The following is a 21,991-nucleotide window of genomic DNA, read 5'->3' on the forward strand; positions in this document are numbered from 1 at the left end:
GTACAACATGTTGATGATTAGTTCAAATCAATACATTTATTTTTTCTTCTTTTAAGATACAAATCAAGACATTGTTGTTAATGAGCGTAAACAGGGAGCAGCCAGGTCATGTTGTCTTTTCTTTGCAGCAACAGCTGTTTGCATCTTGTATTGCTTTTCACAAGGAATTATAAATGGGCGTCTTACGTATTCTTATGGACTATGGCTTTGCAGGCTATTATTGCTTGCAAAAGGGTTGAGGTCGAGAATGAAGATTTTAAACTCAAAGTTTCATAGGTTTCACCCAATTGTAAGCAAATGTAAAAGTATTTAGATGAGTTTTATAGTTGGCATTATTCTTTCTTTAATTGATTTTTTATGCATTTTATGCGTTTAATCTGTTAAAAGTAACTAATAATATGGCTTTTCTCTTTTAGAAGAACCTAACAAAGTGAGAAATATTACCCAAAACTATACCTGCAAGGTAAATACTCATTTACCTCTAGGCCTCTCACGCTTCTCTTATAAAGCTTATTGTGATCTTTTATGGTCCCACGTAAAAATTAAATTCAATCCCAGTCAACTTACTCTAGTGACATTAGTGGTCCTAAGATATACATACCTTCAAATTATTGGTTTGCTTTCCAAGAAAAAATACAGAACAAACGACAAAATGACGTTGGCCAGGTTGCCACTGAAAATGACACACCCTAAAATAGAAAGGCACTTAAAACTACTCCCATCGATTTAGAGTATTTACCCTTGCACCCGAAGTCCTAGGTTCAATTCACCCTCCCACATTATCGCTTGTATAAAAAAAAATAACAAAAGAACTATTCCATTGATTGGGGCATTGCCATTTTTCTCATTCACATATATGATGCAGATTCCACATTGACTACTCGAAATGCAAATGTAGTTAGAAATAAGCTCTCCAAACCCCATGGAAAATAACAATGCATGAAAAATTCGTTTAGTCAGAGAATCTCAATTCTAATTTTTTAATTTTTTGCCTTTTCTCGTAGAACAGATAATCTCAATTCAAAAGAGACGTACAGAGCAAGTTATGAGCAACTATGTACAAGACTTGGTGTACTGGAATGGCAAGTAATTAACCAAATTATGCCGATGCTTTAGGAAAGGAGGCTTTGTTTATACGTATGCACGTACCTCAACTGTTTACATAGATTGGAGCACGTGATCAAATATGATGGCAAGTTTTCGATTGTTAGGGGCTTCCTAAAGTAGCCATCAGCTTCGGTAGCAACAAAGGCTGGCTATGTGAACGCGTAAGTACTAGTGGTCCAGGACAACCCAAAAATGGCACCCAAAATCGCAGCAATTCTCTTAACTCAGCCATGGCTAGTTAAAAGAATTGTTGGGATTTGGAGTGCCAATTTTTGGGTTGACTAGTGACGCATTCGCAGAGCCAACCTTTGTTGATGCTGGAGCTAATGGCTATTTTAGGAAGCCCGTACCAGTTGAAAAAAGTCTCCTTTCCTTTCTATAATTAAAGCAATTTCATCTTTTGTACCAAAGATATATTCATTCCTCCTTACAGCTGGAGCACAAGCTCCACAAGGACGAGCTCTCCATCAAACCTCAGCCCGGCAGGGTCAGCAGGCTGAAGTACGCCATCCACCATTCCACCAAACATAAACAAGTAACGCCCGGAATTATCTGTGCAGGCACGATGGAATGACCGGCATTTGGGTTTGTAACCGTTTGCCTTCAACCTTTTCCACATTTTTGCCAATAACTGCACAGAGTTGAGTGTAGTCGGCTGCATTGTAATGGATGGAACTGCACTTATGTCTAAAACCCAGAAGTCATTCTTCCGGTGTCTGTACGAATCCTCTCCTCCACAAATCAGCAAATGACCTCCTAAGATGAGAGTAGCTGAGTGACCAACTCTAGGGAGGGAAACTCCTCCAGGAACATTTTGTAATTCATAGAGTATTTGTACCCATTTAGGTTGACCATCATGAATATCCAAGAACCAGACATCATGAAGCACATCATAGCCCAATCCTCTCCCTCCAAATAAAACTGTTCGGGTTCCCCCAATGCAAGTCAATGTGTGTCCTGAGCGAGCTGGCGGACATGGATGAGCCACGATTTCATACCAAGTTCCAAATCGAAAGTTTTCGGAGAGTTCCAACACCCATGTATCACCCAACCTGACACCATGCAGCCCAATTCCTCCATGGATAACCATCTTTCTGCCATCAATGCAGCATGCAGCATGAGCCCCTCGCTGCGAAGGTGCATCGGGCCCCACGACAAGCAGCCTCCATGACAGTGTGATACCAAGGGTCTCATGGCATGCTACTTTCCCAACCCATGTATCGTTGTGACGGTTTCCATTGTCATTTATTCCTCCAAATAGAACAAGAAAATCATCAATAACAACACATGAATGCCCAAATCTGCCACTTGGAATGCCTGAATTGATCTTCTGCCACTTCAACATTCTCCGAAAATCATTACCAACGTATGCCACCCATGTGTCATCTAGATGGCGTCCTAAAAAATAACAAACAACAGAAACAGAATGGTTGGTTATTAAAATAAAAGTACATGACAAGAAACACAAGCATGCCCCAAGGACAACTGAGAAGACAATTCATTTAAGATGGTTAGTTGTTCTATAATTCTATCATATTCATACAGTAATCTTGCACGGCTCAATAAATGTTTATAGGAGTGACTAGCTTGTACTGATAACTTCAACTTCTGATAAATGAAACCAAATTAATCTACTTTATTCAGACTCAGTGGTGTCCAGATTATTGTTTTCTTCTCACAGTTTGATGAAAAAAAAACCATAGGCAAAGTTAGACAAAAGGGATAGATTATACCTGCTGAAGTTTGAAAGAGCCTTTGAGAAAAGAATAGAAAAACTTGGTTATTAACTGACTAAAAAGAAGACAGCACCTTGTTGTGCAGCTCAAGAACTATGTTTTTTAGTCTTCTTTTTTAGGTGGTTACAAGTAGAAGTAGATTCTCAGGGTTCATAGGAATACTACACTCCTAAATGGATATAGCACATCTTAGATTTCTGCCTTTTGTGAACAAAAATTCTTTCATTCAAGAATTAGATTAAACAGTGGCATGGTGCAGATTATAGAACGACAAATGTTTTACAAATTATGTAAATATAACTTCAAACATCTACTCAGTCAGCCAACACCTGTGAGCAAAGGTTTAAAGGCTAAATTTAGAAGGAAACAGAGTTCAAAACAAGTCTAGGCATGCTAAGTAACAAAGCAACTGGTGTAAATGGAGACTATCCTTATGTATAGCTATTTGACCATGCCCTTCTTGACTGACATAGAAGGGCCTAGTTTCAAACTATAAGACTAATGTTAACTAATGATATGAAGAGAAATAGGAAAGAAAAGCCTCAAACCTAGTGATCCTACAGGTCTAGTATCAACTTCTGCTATTTAAATGTGACAAGTAATTACTGAATATGAAAGAAGGCACTTCTATTTGGCATGAGAATTGGCATATTAAGGGACCGTTTGTGCAATATTGTGGTAAATAGTATAAAATTTCCATAATTTCTAAATTTCTGTAGTAATTCGAAATGGAAATAAGAATTTACCAATGGCAAGACTGGCCCAACCGGTACACATCCAACTATCTACGTGCGACCTGATTCCAAGGGAGGGTATGGCTGACTCTCTTTCTTAGTAACCATGATAAAATTGGAACTAAATACAATTTGGAGCAGGTGTTCAGTTATAGAAAGGTGACCACAAGCATCTTGAGTTGTTGTTTAAATCGTTTCTAAAACAATTTCATTGCCTGCTTACAAGTTTGAAAGAGGTTATCTACAGGAAAAAAAAAGACACTTGAATAGGGTTTTATAGCCTGCATAGATTAAATTTTCTGAATATCAGAACTGAAACCACAAGTCATTTATTCTCAGCATGTTCTTCTAATATTCTGCAGTTCTGCAGATTAAGAGGAACAGTAGAGTTGTAAGCATAAGTCTGAATCTTGAGAAGCTGGGCATCGACTCTAGTACAACCTAACCTCTCTGATCAATGGAAAAAATGTTCTTCCAAGTTCCATCATTTACTCGATCAAACCAAGAACTGACAACAACAACAAAATCAAAAAATTTGATATTTCAAGATTAGAATTCAGGAGGAGCAGAGGGATGGGGTTTAGAAATTGATCAGGTTGCCAACTATTCGTTTGACCATTTTGTCTTTAATGTAGAGAGAGAGACCTTCATTATCTGGTCAGGTTCAGGTTGGTCAGACTTCTAAAAAGCTTATTCTTACATGCAATTCATGCAAGGCAAGATATGAAGCATTATTGTCATGGTGGTCCTTTTTTCATCATAGAGTTTCCCTATAATTTTGTCGTAAAAACAATTAGACATTTTATCAATGCTCACAACATCTCCACTGATTTTACAAGTTCAGAAAGCCTCCAAAACCAAAGAGACCCAGTATAAATGATGTGGAACAAGTAGGAGGGGGCATGAAAAACTAGAAGAGACTACTTATGAACATATATTTTATGAGATGTTCTATATTGTTTATAAAAATGCATGTGGAATGACTTTCATCTAGCCAATGGATTATAAAGTTCAATAAAATATAAAGTTGTGATGGTGAAATCTCAAGCAGTATAATTTTTCAAACCAAAACACCAGGAAGACGTCTCAGAAGCCCCATTAAATAAATAAAATGAACAGCCAATCATCAAAACACAGAACATGAGATTTTTCATCATGAAACATAAACAAATAAACCAGAAGCACGAACAAAAGAAAAGTAGAGCTGGGAGAATCTTCAACAAGATTAACTGACTGACCTCCCTCACTGCCACCACCAAACAAAACCAAGCAATCAGACACAAAGTTGAGAGAATGAGAGGCCCTGGGACTTGGAAACACCAATTCCCCATCTGGGTTAGACAATTTATGGCAATAAACAGAGTCCACGCGAGAGACTTGCTTGTAGAGCCTCATCCAAGGCAGCTGATGATGAAAATTTGAAGCCTTGAGGGCCTCAACTGATTTGGGACCCCAGTCCCTTCTGCATATGGACTCCCACAGAGTGTCAGAGGCTGTCAAAGCTCTAAACTTCTTGCAGGCCATGGCAAAGCAAAGAATTGAATCTACAGGAAGAAGCAACAAGATTGTAAAGAGGTGGTCTTGGGCTATGTAGGAAATTGGTGAGCCCCCATTGGTGTTATTGAAGAAACTGTTGCTACTGCTAGTACTGGTTTCTGCCATTGAAGAAAGCTATCTTTGTCTTCTTGTAGGTTGTTGGGGATTTATGGCTGTGATTCTTGGGAAAGTGAGGTGTTATAGGGCAGATGGTAGAGAGCTCCAAGACTGGGTTGGTTTGATTTGTTCTGATTGTTCATGGCAAAGGAAAGGTAAAATGAGTTTCTGTTTCTTTTTTCCTTTTCTTTCTTTTCATTGTTGATTTAGAAGAAGACGGTAAATTTTCATTTTGGAAAGAGAATGGTGGACTGTAGTACCTGTTGTTTTTTGTCCTGTTCATGAAATTATAGCTTTTCACTCCAATAACTTGGTTTATTTTCTACAGTTGTTCCTGTGAGTTAACTTTAAATTTAGCAAAAACCTAAAGTTATGACTTATAAGACAAACATATCTCAATCCAAGTCTCTTTCTTCTTTCTTCTCTCCACGCTGTCTGTCGTTTCTCTGTACGGACGGTGAACCAAAGGTAAAGCTCACAAATGGAAGCACCGAGAAAAAACTGGTCAGGTCTAGGGTGCACAAAACAGCGGTGCAGCATCAAATTAACATGACGTATGTCACGCATGGTATGGTAATTTATGCATGAGTGATGAAGTAGCTTCTAATCTAATAGTATTTTTCTTTTCAATGTCCAAACAAGTATATGCTTTGATCTCATGTCATATATCTCATACGGACCATTGAAAGTTGGTGAACTTATTATGGAGAGCTACCCAACATGGAAAATTCCTCACTTAGTAATTTCATGTGGGAATTTGACTAAGCATAATAAAGGCTAATAAAGGCTCGATGCTACCTCCTAGGAATTTGACTAAGCATGAACCTGCTGCCAGGCACAAGCCACAAGGTCATGGAATTTTGGTGCCACTGCCACCTGAGAAGGTATAGTCATCATTAAGGATATAACATGATGAAGTGGACTAATCCAATCCACTGATCTAATAGGTGGCATAGTTTTGACCCTTGGATGGAAAATTTGTCTCCCTAAAGGGATTGAATAGACAGATGAAAAGCTCCAAAAATTTGGTAAATCCACGGCACACTATCTGTCATACAGGTCTTCCAAAACATATCCACAACATTAACAAGATATATATCCACAACATTAACAAGATGAGAAGAGAAAAGTCTAATGTCTTTCCTCCCATGTGAGTCCAAAGGATATTTTGTATTTATATCAAAAAGACTCTTAGAAACTCAGATGCTTTTTTTTTTTTTACTTCTCAGTAACTCCCAGATTGAGAATAAATAATGCACTGTAAAAAGGAAACTTCACTAATATACCCAAAATAGAGGCTGAAATTATAATATATATAAAAAAACCCCACATGAAATGCACTTTAGAAACACACCCAAAACTCATTTACTACATAAAAAATTAGTATTTAAATTCTTATAAATTACATGACTGTTATTGATCAACTTAAAAAAAAAAAAAAAAGACCAACACAAAAAACTTAAATAGCGCTCAAAACAAGCCCAGCCCAATTTTACTAAAAAAATCCAAACAACTCATTACAAACAAAAGATCTTGAAAACCATAGTTTCATTAACGTGTCATGTTAATTAATGACTGTAATGTTCCACACCTTTACTGTCATGTTGATTAATTGTTGTAATGTTCCAGTTTAGGGTAATAATACTGCTCTGTCATGTTGATTAACGGCTGTAATGTTCCGGTGTAGGGTAATAACACTACTAGTTTTCTATAACATCCTATTTCTAATGCATGTTTACCCTTGTAATGTTCTAGTGTAGGGTAATAATACTGCTTGTTTCCTATGATATCTTATTTCTAATGCATGTCTACCCATATAATGTTCCAGTCTAGGGTAATAACATTGCTACTTTACTGTCATGTTAATTAATGGCTGTAATGTTCCAATCTAGGGTAATAACATTGCTAGTTTATTGTCATGTTGATTAATAGTTGTAATGTTCTAGTTTAGAGTAATAACAATACTAGTTTCATATGACATCCTATTTCTAATGCATGTCTACTCTGTAATATTCAGTTTAGGGTAATAATATTGCTAGTTTCCTATGACATTTTATTTCTAATGCATATCTACTCTTGTAATGCTCTAGTCTAGAGTAATAACACTGCTATTTCCTATGACATTCTATTTCTAATGCATGTTTACCCCTATAATATTCCAGTATAGGGTAATAATACTACTAGTTTACTGTCATGTTGATTAATGTTTGTCATGTTGCTATTTCTAATACATGTCCACCAAAGAAAAGATGAAGAAAGAACAAACTAGACCAACTCAAAATAAGCTGAGCCCAGATTGTTGTATGGGCTTTTTTTCTTCCTGCAGCTACAAATGGGCCGTAAGGAGGAAATCAAGAAATCGTCCCCTGTGTCGAGATAGAAAATTAAGCCCCAAAATGCTTCGAAAGGGCAGTAAAGCCTTAGGAAGCATCTTGGTTGCTTTCACCGACTAAAATAACAGCAACTAAGAAAGGGGAAGTTTAGGCTTGCTTTGAGGGAAAATGAAGTATTAGGGTAAGAAAGGGGAAGTTTTGTGAGAGATTTGGCTAAGAAAGAAGGCATAGAGAACATAATTCTTCCGGCAGCTTGACAGATGCTTTGTCTGCCAGAAAAGAAGAATGGAGAAAAAGGTGAATAGTGCACAAGGTTGCTGGGTTTTTGCAAGGAAGAGAGGAAGCTTGCTCTCCAGATGTAAGTTGGATTTGTTAGGTAGGAGAAGCCTCAATTTATAGCCGCTGGAAACCACCAATTTTCAAGAAACCCTAATGGCTTCTATCCATTTTGGCTAAGCTTTTCCCTAATTTCTATCTCCTCCCATGGCTTTTCCCATTTTGATGAAATCTCTTCTATCTATTTGCACAAGATCAGAGTTTTTGAAGCTCAAGGCCCTTTTTTCCCTCAGCTGTCTCAATGGCAGACTTCCATTTCCAGCCATCTCTTTTATTGTTTTCTTCTCTTTTTTCCATGGCCAAGTCTGATGGGAAAATGAGTTGGGATAAATATGTTGGTTCGAAGGGTGCTTCTGACAGCTTGCAGGCTAATATCCCTTGGTTCCTTGAATGTTTCTTGCTTGGAACTTGCTCCCACCATGTGCTGGAACCTCCAGCAGCTTTGTTCAATGAACCATATGACCCTCTCTTCGTGACTTCTATTTTTTCTAGCAAGGGCTGAGGTTTTTTGTGGCTTATTGTAGAGTTTTGCATGAGCCAAAGTGGTTCATTAAATAAGTAGGCTATTTTGTTAAACATTGGGCTTTTGAGTCAATAGGCTATTTGGCTCTATTTGGGCTATTTCTTTTCCCTCTTGTGCTCACCCACATGTTTGGGACTAAGAAATGGGCTTGAGTCCTAAGGCTCCCAAGCAACCCGAGACTTTCCATTTCTCGGCCCATCAATGGGCCTCTTGTTGATTCCTTACCGTCCATACCACAACCCACTCAAGCAAGCCCTGGGTATTTGAGCAGCTTGGGCCCTCTTAGGCTTGTAGTGTGGTTGGGTGCGGAATAATAATTCCTTGCTTTGCATGGCATGTTTCTTGGCGCGCTTCAATTTTATCGTCCTTGAAGAGGGACACGGTGCTTAGTTTAGCATGAGCTTGTATTTTATAATATTATTTCAATCATTGGCATGGCATATCGCTTGGCATGCTTTTAATTATTATGCTTGACAGGATAATTAGCATGGATTTGCAAAGATAATGCATTTTATAATCTTAATCTCGATTCCTAGCATGACAGATTATTTATTTGGCATGGCGCGTGGAGTGTGACTCGTGCATGGAGGATTTTTGTGTGCTCCAAGTCAAAATTTTTCTCAATAAGGTATTGCGCTGAGCCAAGAATTCATTTGGGCCAAGCCGTGGATTTTTTGGGTCTCAACAATTGTTAACACTATTATGTCGTAGAAGTATATTGTTAATATTCTGTCATAGAAGTACATTGTTAATATTTTGTCATAGAAGTTGTTTGGGCCTAAATTAAACGCGCCCAACCCAACACGGAGAAAGCCCAGAATAAAAGCTACAAGACTCAAGCAGCTTGGGCTTTTGCAAAACGAAAGGCAAAACCCAAAGTCCAAAGAGGCCCAGCCCAAGACTCATCAAAATGTGGCAAGCAAACTTGGGCCCCCAAATGAAAAGCAGTTACCTTTTGGCTCCAGACAAATCAAAATGGGCGCAGCATGATTTAAAAGAAAAAAAAAAGGAAGAGACCCGTTTCTAGAATCCACGTGACTACCAAAATGGAAAAGTCAACAAACTCAACTAAGTTGATTGAGAATTAATTAAAGCAGGTCAGTGGCAAAAGGACTTCTCTGAATTTCTGCCACCAGAAGATCAAAATCCTCTCTTACATGTATATATATATATATATATATTCAGAGATATTTTCTCTATTTCAAATAGGGTGATTGTCCCAAGAGATAAGCATGCCTTGTTATTTCAAAAAAGAAAATAAGTAGAAGGGTAAAGAGTTGTTCAAACAGGAAATCAAGCTAACCATCACGGTTTGGGATCTCATAAGGGCAGTTGGATTAGAAAGGAGTTAGGTTCTCTTTCAAAGACAGAGAAGTGACTATTGAGAGCTCGACTGCCAAAAATTAGATAAAATTCATTTTTCTTGTGTTTTAAAATTAAAAAGATATTTCTTAAGAAATTGCCGCCCATTATTAAAAAATTACCCTGCTCCAGAAAACATTTTTCTATAAATATAAGAGAGGGTGAACAGGTTGAAAAACAACAAAAAAACGATCAATTCATTAACCAAACAAACAACTCAAAATCAACCAGAAGCTCACTTGAATTCCAAATGAAACCAGCTTTAGATCAGAATTCACAAGGTTCAGACTTAGAAAATAAGTCATTTAAAACGAGATTTCTCTCGTTACAAATTTGGTTCAGCAAAAAACCAAGACAGGTAGAGCTTGAGCTTTTCCCAAACATGAAAACCTCAACAAATTTTACAGTGCAGTCTCTAGCTCATCAAGTCCTCAAAAGCACCACTACGCCATCTCAGATCAAGAAGCCGCAGCTGCCCACTCAAAAGCCTCACAAAAGCTTGAAGTATATTAAAGCTCTGCCAAAATTGACCTTTGGTATCGATTTACAGCTGAAGCTTAGCAATTGAAGTTGTTAATAGTTCATCCACCTAGATATTTCCAGTCTAGCCCGGATCGAGCTTCCCATCCGCAAATGGAGTTCCAAATTGTCTTTTATCTTTCTAACGTGGGTATTTATTTTTATAGTTTTGTAAAGGCGCTCACTAAGACTTAAATTCCATCAACCATTCGCGAACAACTTCTTTTTACTGAGATAAATTACTAAAGTCCTCACCAGTCTGAGGCAAGAAAAGAACTTACTTAAGAGATATTCCTCACCCAAATTCACAATCGTTTGTTTATAGAAATCAGTGACTTGAGGCGCAAGTTATCTACTCTAGAATAAGTCTGTTAGGATTTTCATTGCCAGCCGTGGCACGCTTATACACTAAAGAAAGCTGACTTGTTGACTAGTCAATGGTTTTCAAGGCAGTGGGGAACTTTGCCCTTCCATCTCAGGAGAAATCACAAAACGGGGTGAACAGAAGTACATTGTTAAACAAAAATGAGATTTATAACTGAAATAGTAACAAAAGTTAAATCGATCATCAAAGCTTAAAATACATTTTCAAAATCAACTAAAATCTGAAGAGAAACACATAATTGAAGCAAAAGATCAAAAATCTCAAGTCCAAACCAAACGACAACGACGACGACGACGATGACGATAACTACAACGAGGAGGTGGCGAAAGAGGAGTAGAGCTCAAAGATGAGGAGTGGAGCTAAGAGCATCTGATCGAGGTTTGTTTGAGGTCTTGAACAATCCCGATAAAAAAAATGAATAGAAGCACGATTTTAGAACAAGAAATCGAAGGTGAAATATTGAAAATTGTAGATTAAAGATGAAGAATATAGTTGGACTTGAGACTGAGCTCCTCTTGCTCCAACACCAGAGAAAACACCAGCAAGAAAGGAGAAAATAAATCTAACTTGGTTTTTTTGGCAGATTTGGGCATATTTGGTTTTATGATAGATCTAGGCAGATCTGACTTTAATCTCTTAAATTCATAGTACAAGGACAATATAGGTATTTAACACACACAAATAAACTAAAAAACAACTATTAAATTAAAAAAATTGACAGCTGTCAATTTTTGGGTTTTTTTTTTGGGTGTGTTTATAGTCTGTAAATGGTGTAGGATTTCTCTATAAAACTATGTCTAAGATTGAGTACATAACTAAATTTCTATATAAAAAAACTCCATTTTAGCTCATGAAACAAAATTTACCAACATGATAATGTTCTCTCATTTTCTTCATATAATGGTGCTATTATTACAGTTCCTATAGATTAACAGCATTATATGTAAGTTGACAAAACGGATGTGGTTATTGTTCTCAAATTTGAAATTTGAAAGGACTGCGACTTGTTTTACAGTCACCAACCATCCACGCTTATCCATTCTCCTTATCTCTCATAAGGCAGAAAGGCAAATGCATTATAAGGCGATGCCTGTCTTTTACTTTTATAACTTAAATACTCGGCCTTTGTTTATAAGTTTCCTAAGAGCAGCCTTGGCTTCCTCTAACGTCTCGACAGAATGGCCTTCGTCAAATGATATCCTCTGTATGTTGAACTGCAATAACCAAAAGATAATTTTTTACAATCATGAGAAAGGAGTACAAGAAACAAGATAGCATAAGAAATTCAGAAGGTTGTCAGTTTAAAAAACTTACCTGTGCACCCTGACGGACGCGAACATCAGTTCCTTTGCTGTCTATGGATATGAGAGCAGCATCATCGACCTCAGATTCGGCAGACAAAAGCTCTTTCAGGGGCTTCGAAAAGATTGCATTAAGTTCCTAAATGTATAGAGAGTTAAAAATGGTTAAGTCCACCAAAGCCCCAACCTGTGCATATTAAAAGTGAGATGCAAATTTGCAAAATCTACAAGCGGAAAACAAGAGACCCATACAAACAGATAAATAATACAAGATGGCATAAAGATTACATGGACGAGACAAGCATGCCATGTGTTGACCAAGATCTATCAAGGGCATATACAAAGCACTAAAGAAATGTCCCTTACAGCCTTACATGCAAATTAGTTCCCTTCTTGGTCTTTCATTTCAAACTGACTTTTTCAATAGGATATTTCAAAATATTAATGATAATATAATTATAATAGCAATAATAATAATAATAATCAGAGCACCCACCTTCAGGTTCTGCTCCCCTCCATCAACTGCAATCTTATCAGGCTGAAGGGCCTCATATTCTTTGACGTCAACCCAAGCAACAGTGCCAAATCCACCAATGAAATATATGTCACTGATAGCAAGAAATAAACAATATAAGTTCCAGCATGGAATAAAGACATTGAATAAACAACAGTCTTAAATTTTAAGAAAAAATGCACACAGACTGCACTGGCCATGTGGCAACATCAGAAATTTGTGCCCAGAAATACAAGCCGGAATACTTTTACATTCACTTTTCCCCATAGCAAGGCTGTGACTCCACTATATCGATATTACTTTAACCTGAATATAGTTCACTTGTATTTTTCACAATGCATCACCTAATTCATCTATACGAATAAATAACTTTTCAATATTCTGTCCAAAAAGTTCCATTTTATAAGAACAATCAATAGAGAAAGGCAGTACGCAGAAACATGGAATCTACCTAGTGGTTCATAGTCAACACCTTAACCACCTAATAAGAAAGATGACCTATCCCCTGTTGAAAATGGACTAAAGCTTTAAAGAGGCCCTTGACAAAGGGATTACATTTTCAGAAGTCCATAAAAGGTTCAAAATCCCAAATCGGTTTTTGCAAGTTAAAGAATATTAAATGTACAATGTACAATGTAAATGTAAAATTCAACTTAATAGTTCATAAGAGCCTAGCAGTCAAAATGCAATTACAGATACAATGCAAAGAACAGAACCTGAAACACAAGAGAGCTTTTCTAATCGTAAAATAAGCACAAACTGTACAAATTACTCAAGGCAAAACTAACAACCAACCTTATGTTCTGCATCCTGAAGTAGTAGAAGTTTCCCCATTGTTGAGAAGGCCCCTGTTGATGTTTTGCTATGTATTGTTTATGAGCCCATTCCTACAAACACAGCCAAATACAATAAATCTACTGCTAGAAAAACCCTTCTCTATTGTCTACCATACACATATTTAAGCTAAACATGCAGTAGCAACAGCTGCAAGTTAAATACTATTCTTAAAAACTCAAGCTATCCCTGACCAGATTCATATGGTCACCTGCCATCCAACTATACAATTAACCCAATGAACCACGAATTGACCCTAAATATGAGCTCGAAGGAAAAAATACCTACTTTTTAAGTACTATCTTCAAAATCAATCATTTCATATTTTCTTAAATGAGAAAATAAAATTATGAAATGAGATCCATATCTTAAAATTTCAATATAAATGAGAATCCATACAATAACAAAAAGAGCTATAGGGGAAAGCTTCATGTTCCACAACACCATTATGGCTAAAGGAAAAGCGAAAACTTCTGGCAAGGTAACCCCAATATTTCCTCAGCTATGCATGAGTTAGAAATCACCTGTTGATGCTCTGGAAGTGGGTAGACATCACCAAAAATGGTTACCCTTGCATTTGACAAGCCGCTCCATCCAGGAATCTACAAAAGCTAAAGCTTAACAAAATCCAAAAGGTGAACAAATAGGTAAATTGACAGAGTTATCAAATCACTAACCTGCACAACAAGTGTGCATCTTGGATCAGCTAACAGATTCCGTGTGTGGATGGCCAATGGTGAAAACGAAAATATAGGATCTGTATACCATCAGTGAATAGTAGAATGATCAGCCAGAGGTCCAAAATACAGACCAAAAGAAAAAATGGTCAAATACAAAGGACTACGGTTCAAACTGTCAACCAACATAACCAAAGACAAAACAGACAGCGTGTTGAATTTCATAGCATACACTATATTGTTCAAGTTATATAAAGAAAAAGAACATAGTAAAAGGAGTGATCTACAGTTCTGTCTGATTGACCACCTAAATTTTTACTTTACACGCAGATTTTTTTCAATTGAGGGAGAACTCTAAATTGTTTACTTAAATGAACATATTCAACAACTTACGCCCGGTAGAATCAGGTGCAAAATCAACCAGAGAACCAAATGGATATCCTTCTCGTCGATGGTGCATGCGCGACATTACGGTGCACAAATGAGCAAATCTAGCCTTGAATTAGGAAGCAAAATATATTTAGCAGCTTAAAAATAAATAAGCTACTAGCTATAATAAATCCTGTCCCAGTGAACAGAAATTATTGTATCTTTCAAAATCCACAAAGAAAAAGAAGAAAAAAGGTATTTACCTGCTCCATAAGATTGCGTACAGCTAAGGCGGGTCGAGGTAACCCATGAGCTGAAGTTGCACTCTGCACCCCTCCAGAAATTGGAGTTCTAAAGAGCCCAGCTCTCGTTCCCCCTGCTGCTCCATTTGCAGACGGGGTGGAAAGAGACATGTCTAAATTTAATGCCTCACTCACATTCTTCTCACTACTATCAGACTGATTTAAATTACCCTTCAAAACAAGTAAACAGAAGACAGAATATGATCAGATGCATTTAGAAAAATGAGAGCAAACAAACAACTATGTACCAAAAGACGTGTTAATACTGCAAAACGAATTTGGAGTGACCTAATTCTCCATTCTTAAAGTTTCCATATGTTTATAATTCCACACCAAAGCTATAAATAATAGACCTGTTAAAGACTACCTTCTGATCAAGATTCTATTCACAAGCATCGTTTGAAGCTCAGTTAGATGTTAAAAATCATTTAACTACAAGACAAAGGATGGCAAGTTAGGGTTGGCGAGGCAATGTTCTATGGTCTCCCGAGCTTACCTACTTTCTGAATGTAGTTTTGATAGTAGGTTTTGGAGGAATGCAATTGAAGGTTTTAAGTTGAATTCTCAGTCTCAATCATGGATTGTGAATTGGCTAAATGCACTTTGTGAAATGTTATCACTCCACTAGGTCGTCTTGCTGTTTTGGGCCAATCTGCTGTATCACCTATGGTTGGGAGGAACCTGAGAGTGTTCAGATATTGTTGCACTTGCAGCATTTAACTAGTCCTTGCTGATGTTTTTTTCTTTTCAGTTACACCTCCTTGCTGATATAAATTGCTGGGTCTATTTCCTCAGAATATCAAGGATTTATCTCAAAATTTAAGTATACTTGACAGGTTTCTTTCTTCATAAAGATTGCTGATTTTTCAGCAAAACCAATAAAACGGTTCCAATACATGTCAAATTCCTTTCTCAAAATTTAAGTATACTTGACAGGTTTCTTTCTTCATAAAGATTGCTGATTTTTCAGCAAAACCAATAAAACGGTTCCAATACATGTCAAATTCCTTACTTTTCCTTTGATCACAAATGTTTAAAAGTTTTACACATAAGAAAACTAAAACCAATATCAACTAACATTCAATTTCCATACATTTTCAGTTTCCACAACTGCATAGCAACCAAACAGGATTTATTAAAACTATAAATAAAAAAAATGCACACACAATTGCAGATTAATATACAAACAAGCATATGTAGACAGTTGAAAAACACATACCTGAGACAAAGAGCGAATCTCTTCAGAAACTAAACCAAACCCATTATTCAAGGGCCTGACCTCTTCACTGTCACCGGACCCAGAAGCCTCCCCTGAGAGAGCTTGAACCCGAAGCCCAACAAAATGAGAACTTTGACTGATTTTGAGAAACCCACTTCGCTTATTTGGTGTTCTGATTGAAGTAGGGTTGTGAAGAACTGGGTGCGTCTCCGGGACAAACGCAGAGCTTGCAAGGGCTTCCATGGAAGACGCAAAGTAAAGAGAGCGAATGAATTTAGCGTTTGGCTGGGTGTACTGCAGTCTACAGAGGCAAAACTGAGTGCGTGATTTTGGGTTTAGAGATGGCGATTGTTTAGGTTCTCTTACGTTGTGTGCCCCCAAAATCTGTAATTTTGTGCGTTTTTGGTAGTGGCATTCAATTCAGGCAAGTTTGGGAAGCGCCAACCCAAGGTGAATTTGGATCCTAAAAGTAGACCTAATAACGAATAAAAGCTCAACCATGAATAATTTTATAATAATATATAAATAAAAAATAGTAATTCAATTTTATGATAAAGAGATTAAGAGTTGTATTGGAGTTGTATTGCACCAATTAATTACACTTGAGAAAGGTTTTTTATTCTCACTTTGTTATTTTGAGTGATTCTATCAAACACCCTATTAATTAGATTTGTATTCCACCAATTTATTTGAGTTGGTATTGGAGTTGTGTTCTAATTTTTTAGAACAAAGATTTTTTTTTTGGTTGTCCAAGATAGAAAAGGGAGGTAGGAAACTTACACACAAGGGCACCATGGGGGCTTGAACCGAGGACCACTTGGGAGTGCACTAAAAACTTAAGTCAATCCAACTAACACACCGTTGATAAACAACCCTGTATTCAATCAGATAAAGAGTTTTATTTTTTTCTTTGTTGTTACAAAAGAGGGTTTAGGCCCTGTTTGGTTCATGGGAAATGAGACTTGGGAATGAGAAATCAATTGTTTTCCCATGTTTGGTAAGTCTATGTATGGGAAATCGTTGTATGGCTCATGGGAAAGTATGGGGGAAAGTGAAGTCATCCTTCCAACTTTGGTTTTGTTTTCCCTCCACATGGTAAAGTTTGGGGAAATAAGCTAACATTAAATATATATATTTTTGACCATTTTATCCCCATTAACAATTTAGAATTACAGTATATCATTAGATGCATTCTTTTTTTATTTGATTTAATATGAGTATAATTGAAAATTTATACAAACTTTGTTTTTCGTTCCTACTCAAAACAAACATGGGAAAGGAAATAAAGTGATATTTCTTGATTATTTTCCCAGCATTACCAAACGTGGGAAAGGAATCTTCCATTCTCATTCCTTGGGGAATGACATGGGAAATGATTTTCCCTCAAATTCATTCCATGACCCAAACGAGGCCTTAGGGTTTAGACTCTAAGTATTTTAATTAAATTATGGTATATTTAACATAATTTTTTTTCTTCCATATAACATAATTTTTTTTCTTCCATATCCTATTGCTATTATTCTCTCAAGAATTAATGAATGCACACTTGGCATAATTTAGACTTTTAAAGGAATTTTATCTTTTCAGCTTTGTTGTGTGTGGTATTCTAGTTTTTGTGTTTGTTCGTGTTGGCAACCATTTGATGGTCAAAGTATGATTGTCATTGGGTATAGTTTAGTTGGTTGAGCGCTTTCACTTTTGTTTATATGGGCAGAGGTTCGAAACTCCATGCATCGAATGAGTATTTGTGCAAACCCCCTCTTTCTCCAATAATTTGTACTAAAAAAAAAGATAAAAGTATAATTTGTACTTATATCTAAAATATACCCTCTAATTGTCATTCTTATTTAAGCAAGAATTAGAGAACACAGGGCAAAAAATAACTCACAATTACTTCCTTTGTCTGGTAATTTTGTTCCCATTACTACTTGCAGATGCAAGTCAAAAAACTCGGCATTCATATGAGGTTGTTCAACCCATTGTAAGTACTTCTTGTATATAGATATATACCCCTATATATTGCTTGGCTCTTTTTGATTACATAGTCAAAGGATAATTATTTTCATTTTTGTTTGTAGAAGCATTTGGATAACTATTTTCATTTTATGTTTGTAGAAGCAAAGGGTTAAAATGGATAATAGATCAGTGATAATGGCCTGTAAAGGCAAGAAGGAAGCTCAACTGGCAGAGAATTGTGCTAAAAATATGAATATGGTTTGAATAATTTATGTTAATTGTATTCTTTTCCATAAGGAAATATATAGGAGTTTATGAGGGTGCTTTACAAGAAAATAGATATAGTTATTAATTAGGAGAATATCTCCTAATTATATAAGGATGTGTCAACTATATGAAACAAGGAAGTAAATCACCTAATTAACTTAGGAAATAAATCTCCTTAATTTAGTAGATTAATATAATTATTATTAATCGAAGCGAAATCCAAAAACGACCCTATCAAGCCCATCAGCCCAACTCTCCAATGTTAACCAAACTTACCAAAGCATCATAGTGCTTTGTTTATATACAATTTTATAAAAGTGCGGATTATCGATGTGAGATTTTCACAAAGGGCACCTCAAAGAATAAGTCTACATAAAAATTCATATTTTTATTGTTGGCACATTGTGGAAATATTTGTTGTACTATGTTACTATTTACATAAAAATATATTATTTTGGTCTAACTTCTTTCTTTTGGATAGGATTTTCATCTTAACTAAGGTGAATATAGGAATTTAAAAGGTAGGACAATTCTTAGAAAAAAGAAAAATAATTAGATTTGAATGATATTGTTAGAACTTAGATATATGTTTCTTCAGGCCAAAATTCTGCACAGTTCTTAGAAAGAAAAAAAAAAGGTAAAATCATGATTGTTTCTTTTTTAATATGAGTGATAATTTGCTTAACTTTTCGTTCCCAATTATGGCATGGTCACACTAAATTTTACAGCATAAGCAACCTCTTTATATCACCGCTCATACACATTCAACACACAAATAAGGCATAAATCTTCACTCAACCCTAAGCGCCCTCTATAAATAGAAAATTTTAAATGTATAGCCGGGTGGCTATATTGTATAAATGGAATATTTTAAATTCATAGCCGAGCGGCTATACTCTACATACACAATATTTGCAAACGTATAGCCGCGCGGCTATACTCTTTAAATAAGCTATCGCTGCGCGGCTATACTCTTTAAATAAGCTATCGCTGCGCGGCTATACTCATTAATTAGTAATCATGTTTTAATTATTATTTCTTTTGTGAATATTTAAATATTTTACTAATTTCATAAATTACTTAATAAATATAATTATTTTGTGGACTTTAAAAAAAAGAAAAAAAAAAGTATAGCCGGAAGGCTATAATCTTTAAATATTCGAATATATATAACGAAATATGATAAAGGGAACATAAAAAGATAAAGCAACTTCTTTGTATCATTGCTCATACACATTCAACACATGAACAAGGCATAAATCTTCCCTCAACCCTAAGAGCGTCCTATAAATGGAATATTTTAATAGTATAGCCGCGCGGCTAGAGCCGTTAGAAATGAATATTTTAAAAGTAGAGCCGCACGGCTATACGCCACATATACAATATTTCAAAGGTTCAGCCGTACGGCTATATCCTTTTAATAGCTAAATCTGGATTTCTCTTTTTAAATTACTTTAATTAGTAGTTATGTTTTAATTATTATTTAAAAGTTAATTACTATTTTTGAAGTAATATAATTAATGAAGTTAATTAAAATATTTAATACTAATTATTCACTAAATAAATAAAAATTAAAACATAATTACTAATGACAGTAATTAAATAATGCTAAGATATTATTTAATTACTAAAAAGAAATTTTAAAAAAAAATTATTGACATAAAGTACTAAGTTTATATTTATTTGGGAAAAAAACTCTACCAACGAATGTTCGTCGAAACAGGTCTATCCCAACGACATTTGCTCTAATCCTGACAAAAGTTCGTCAGCAGAGGTTATTTCATCAGGAGAGATCTAATCCGGTAAATATTTTCCAGGTATAGACCTGTGCCGACGAAATGTCATAAGGAAACGTGTTTTTGCTTCTTATTTTAATTTTAAAAATATAAACAACTTCTTTAATTTAATATATGTAATTAATTAATATCTTAGCCTTTTTTTAATTTGCAATTATGCTCTAATTATTATTTCTTTAGTAAATATTTAAATATTTTACTAATTTCATAAATTACTTAATAAATTGTAATTAATTATTTTGTGGACTTTTTTTTTATTTTTATATATTAAATAATAATTAAAACATAATATATTTAAAGAGTATAGCCGCACGACTATAATATTTAAATATTCGAATATATATAACAAAATATCACAAAGGGAACCTAAAAAGATAAAGCAACCTCTTTATATCACTGCTCATACACATTCAACACACGAACAAGGCATAAGTATTCCCAAAACCCTAAGCGCACTCTATAAATGGAATATTTTAAAAGTATAGTCGTGCGGCTATACCCTTTAAATAGAATATTTTAAAAGTATAGTCGAAGAGCTATATACTATACATATTATACAATATTTTAAAATATACAGTATAGTCGCGTGGCTAAACCCTATATACTATATATATACAATATTTCAACAGTCTAGCCTCACAGATATATCATTTAAATAGCAAAATCTGGATTTCTCTTTATGTAATTTTTTTAAAATAAAAAATAAGCAAAAACAACTATCCTGACAAAATTTCGTCAATAGATGTCTAGGCTGGCAAATATTTACCGGATTAGATCTCTCTCAATGAAAGCTACCTTTGCCAATGAAAGTTCGTCTGGAGAAGTCTAATCCTGCGAACTTTCATTGGCATATACCTGTGCCGACAAAATTTTGTCAAGAGAAGTTTTAAAAAAATAAACAAATAGAAATTTAGTATCTTTAGGTGAATCACTTTTTAAATTTTTTTTCTTGTAATTAAATAATATCTTAGCCTTCTTTAATTACTTTCATTAGTAATTGCTTTTTAATTATTATTTATTTATTGAAATAATTAGTATTAAATATTTTAATTAACTTCATAAATTATATTACTTAATAAATAGTAATTAATTAATTATTTTAATTTTCTTCTCATTACTTAATATTTTTAATTGAGTAATATCTTAATATATTTAATTAATGTAATTTGTAATAAGATATTAGTTACTATTTATTTAGTGAATAATTAGTATTTAAATATTTTAATTAGTTTCATAAACTTCTTAATTAAATAGTAATTAACTACATATACATAATAATTAATATTTGATAATCATAGACTCGGTCTTGGGTTCGTCTGGAGAGGTGTTTTTGTTTTAATTTTAAAAATATAGAATTAGTTTCTTTACTTTTGTTTTTTGGCAAACTTCTTTAATTTAATATATGTAATTAAGTAATATCTTAGCTTTTTAAATTGCTTTAATTAGTAATTATATTTTAATTATTATTTCTTTAGTGAATTTTTAAATATGTTACTTATTTCATGAATTACTCAATAAATAGTAATTAATTATTTTAAATTATTTTGTGCAATTTTCAATTCATGGCAGTAATAAACCTTATTTCATTCAAATTTAAATTGAAAGGATATGTCAAAAATGCAAAAAAAAAAAAAAAAAAAAAACTTATTTTCGTTTAGTTGTGTGAATTAAATTTCTCCAAAGCCCAAGAGCCCCAAGGATGTGCTTCCCAATTATCTTTCACATTGGCACCTCAGTCATAATTTTGTCACTTTTTGAACTTCTTAAGTACAAGTGATAGTCTAAATTACAGGGGAAATGAGTTTCTCACACACACACGTGCGCACACAACTAAGATGCCATGAGAGTTCGAACTTGAGATATCTGGTTTGAAAGTCAAGGGGCTTTTCCACTTAGTGGACCATCTACATTTAAACACTATATTATTGTTGTATTTTTTTTAATGTCATTTATGACTGTTTTAAACCCAATAAGTAAATGCGTGGAATTGGACCAGATTAGTGGCCATTGCTGCAATGTGGGCATTTTGACTTAGCTTTAAATAGTAAACAGGCAAGCCAAGAGGAGA

General features: G+C 34.9%; 2 protein-coding genes across 2 annotated transcripts; both read right to left on the reverse strand.

Annotated features, from left to right (window-relative positions):
* Positions 1–951: 951 nt before the first annotated feature.
* LOC103327415 (Kelch repeat-containing F-box family protein) lies at positions 952–5,476 on the reverse strand. Its single transcript, XM_008229737.2, has 2 exons — positions 4,816–5,476; positions 952–2,505 (listed from the first exon to the last, which is right to left on the reverse strand). The coding sequence occupies exons 1-2, from the start codon at positions 5,237–5,239 to the stop codon at positions 1,535–1,537; spliced, it is 1,395 nt and encodes a 464-aa protein (XP_008227959.2). The 5' UTR covers positions 5,240–5,476; the 3' UTR covers positions 952–1,534.
* Positions 5,477–11,549: 6,073 nt separating this feature from the next.
* Positions 11,550–16,356, reverse strand: LOC103327414 (Pyridoxamine 5'-phosphate oxidase family protein). Its single transcript, XM_008229736.2, has 9 exons — positions 15,905–16,356; positions 14,647–14,856; positions 14,408–14,510; positions 14,015–14,094; positions 13,862–13,939; positions 13,299–13,390; positions 12,486–12,597; positions 12,003–12,128; positions 11,550–11,902 (listed from the first exon to the last, which is right to left on the reverse strand). Exons 1-9 carry the CDS (start codon positions 16,145–16,147, stop codon positions 11,792–11,794), a joined length of 1,155 nt encoding a protein of 384 aa, XP_008227958.2. The 5' UTR covers positions 16,148–16,356; the 3' UTR covers positions 11,550–11,791.
* Between the last annotated feature and the right edge of the window lie 5,635 nt (positions 16,357–21,991).

The sequence above is a fragment of the Prunus mume genome, linkage group LG4 (genome assembly GCF_029339155.1).
Source record: "Prunus mume cultivar Tortuosa linkage group LG4, ASM2933915v1, whole genome shotgun sequence".
NCBI classification, from domain to species: Eukaryota; Viridiplantae; Streptophyta; class Magnoliopsida; order Rosales; family Rosaceae; genus Prunus; species Prunus mume.

Coding starts and splice junctions, on each gene's coding strand:
- LOC103327414 (XM_008229736.2), bottom strand. CDS start 16,147: ATGGAAGCCCTTGCAAGCTCTGCGTTTGTCCCGGAGACGCACCCAGTT. Junction 14,095..14,407: donor TGCACCTGATTCTACCGGGC/GTAAGTTGTTGA, acceptor GATGGTATACAG/ATCCTATATTTTCGTTTTCA. Junction 13,391..13,861: donor CACTTCCAGAGCATCAACAG/GTGATTTCTAAC, acceptor CTGTGTTTGTAG/GAATGGGCTCATAAACAATA.
- LOC103327415 (XM_008229737.2), bottom strand. CDS start 5,239: ATGGCAGAAACCAGTACTAGCAGTAGCAACAGTTTCTTCAATAACACC. Junction 2,506..4,815: donor TGGTGGTGGCAGTGAGGGAG/GTCAGTCAGTTA, acceptor GTTATTTTTTAG/GACGCCATCTAGATGACACA.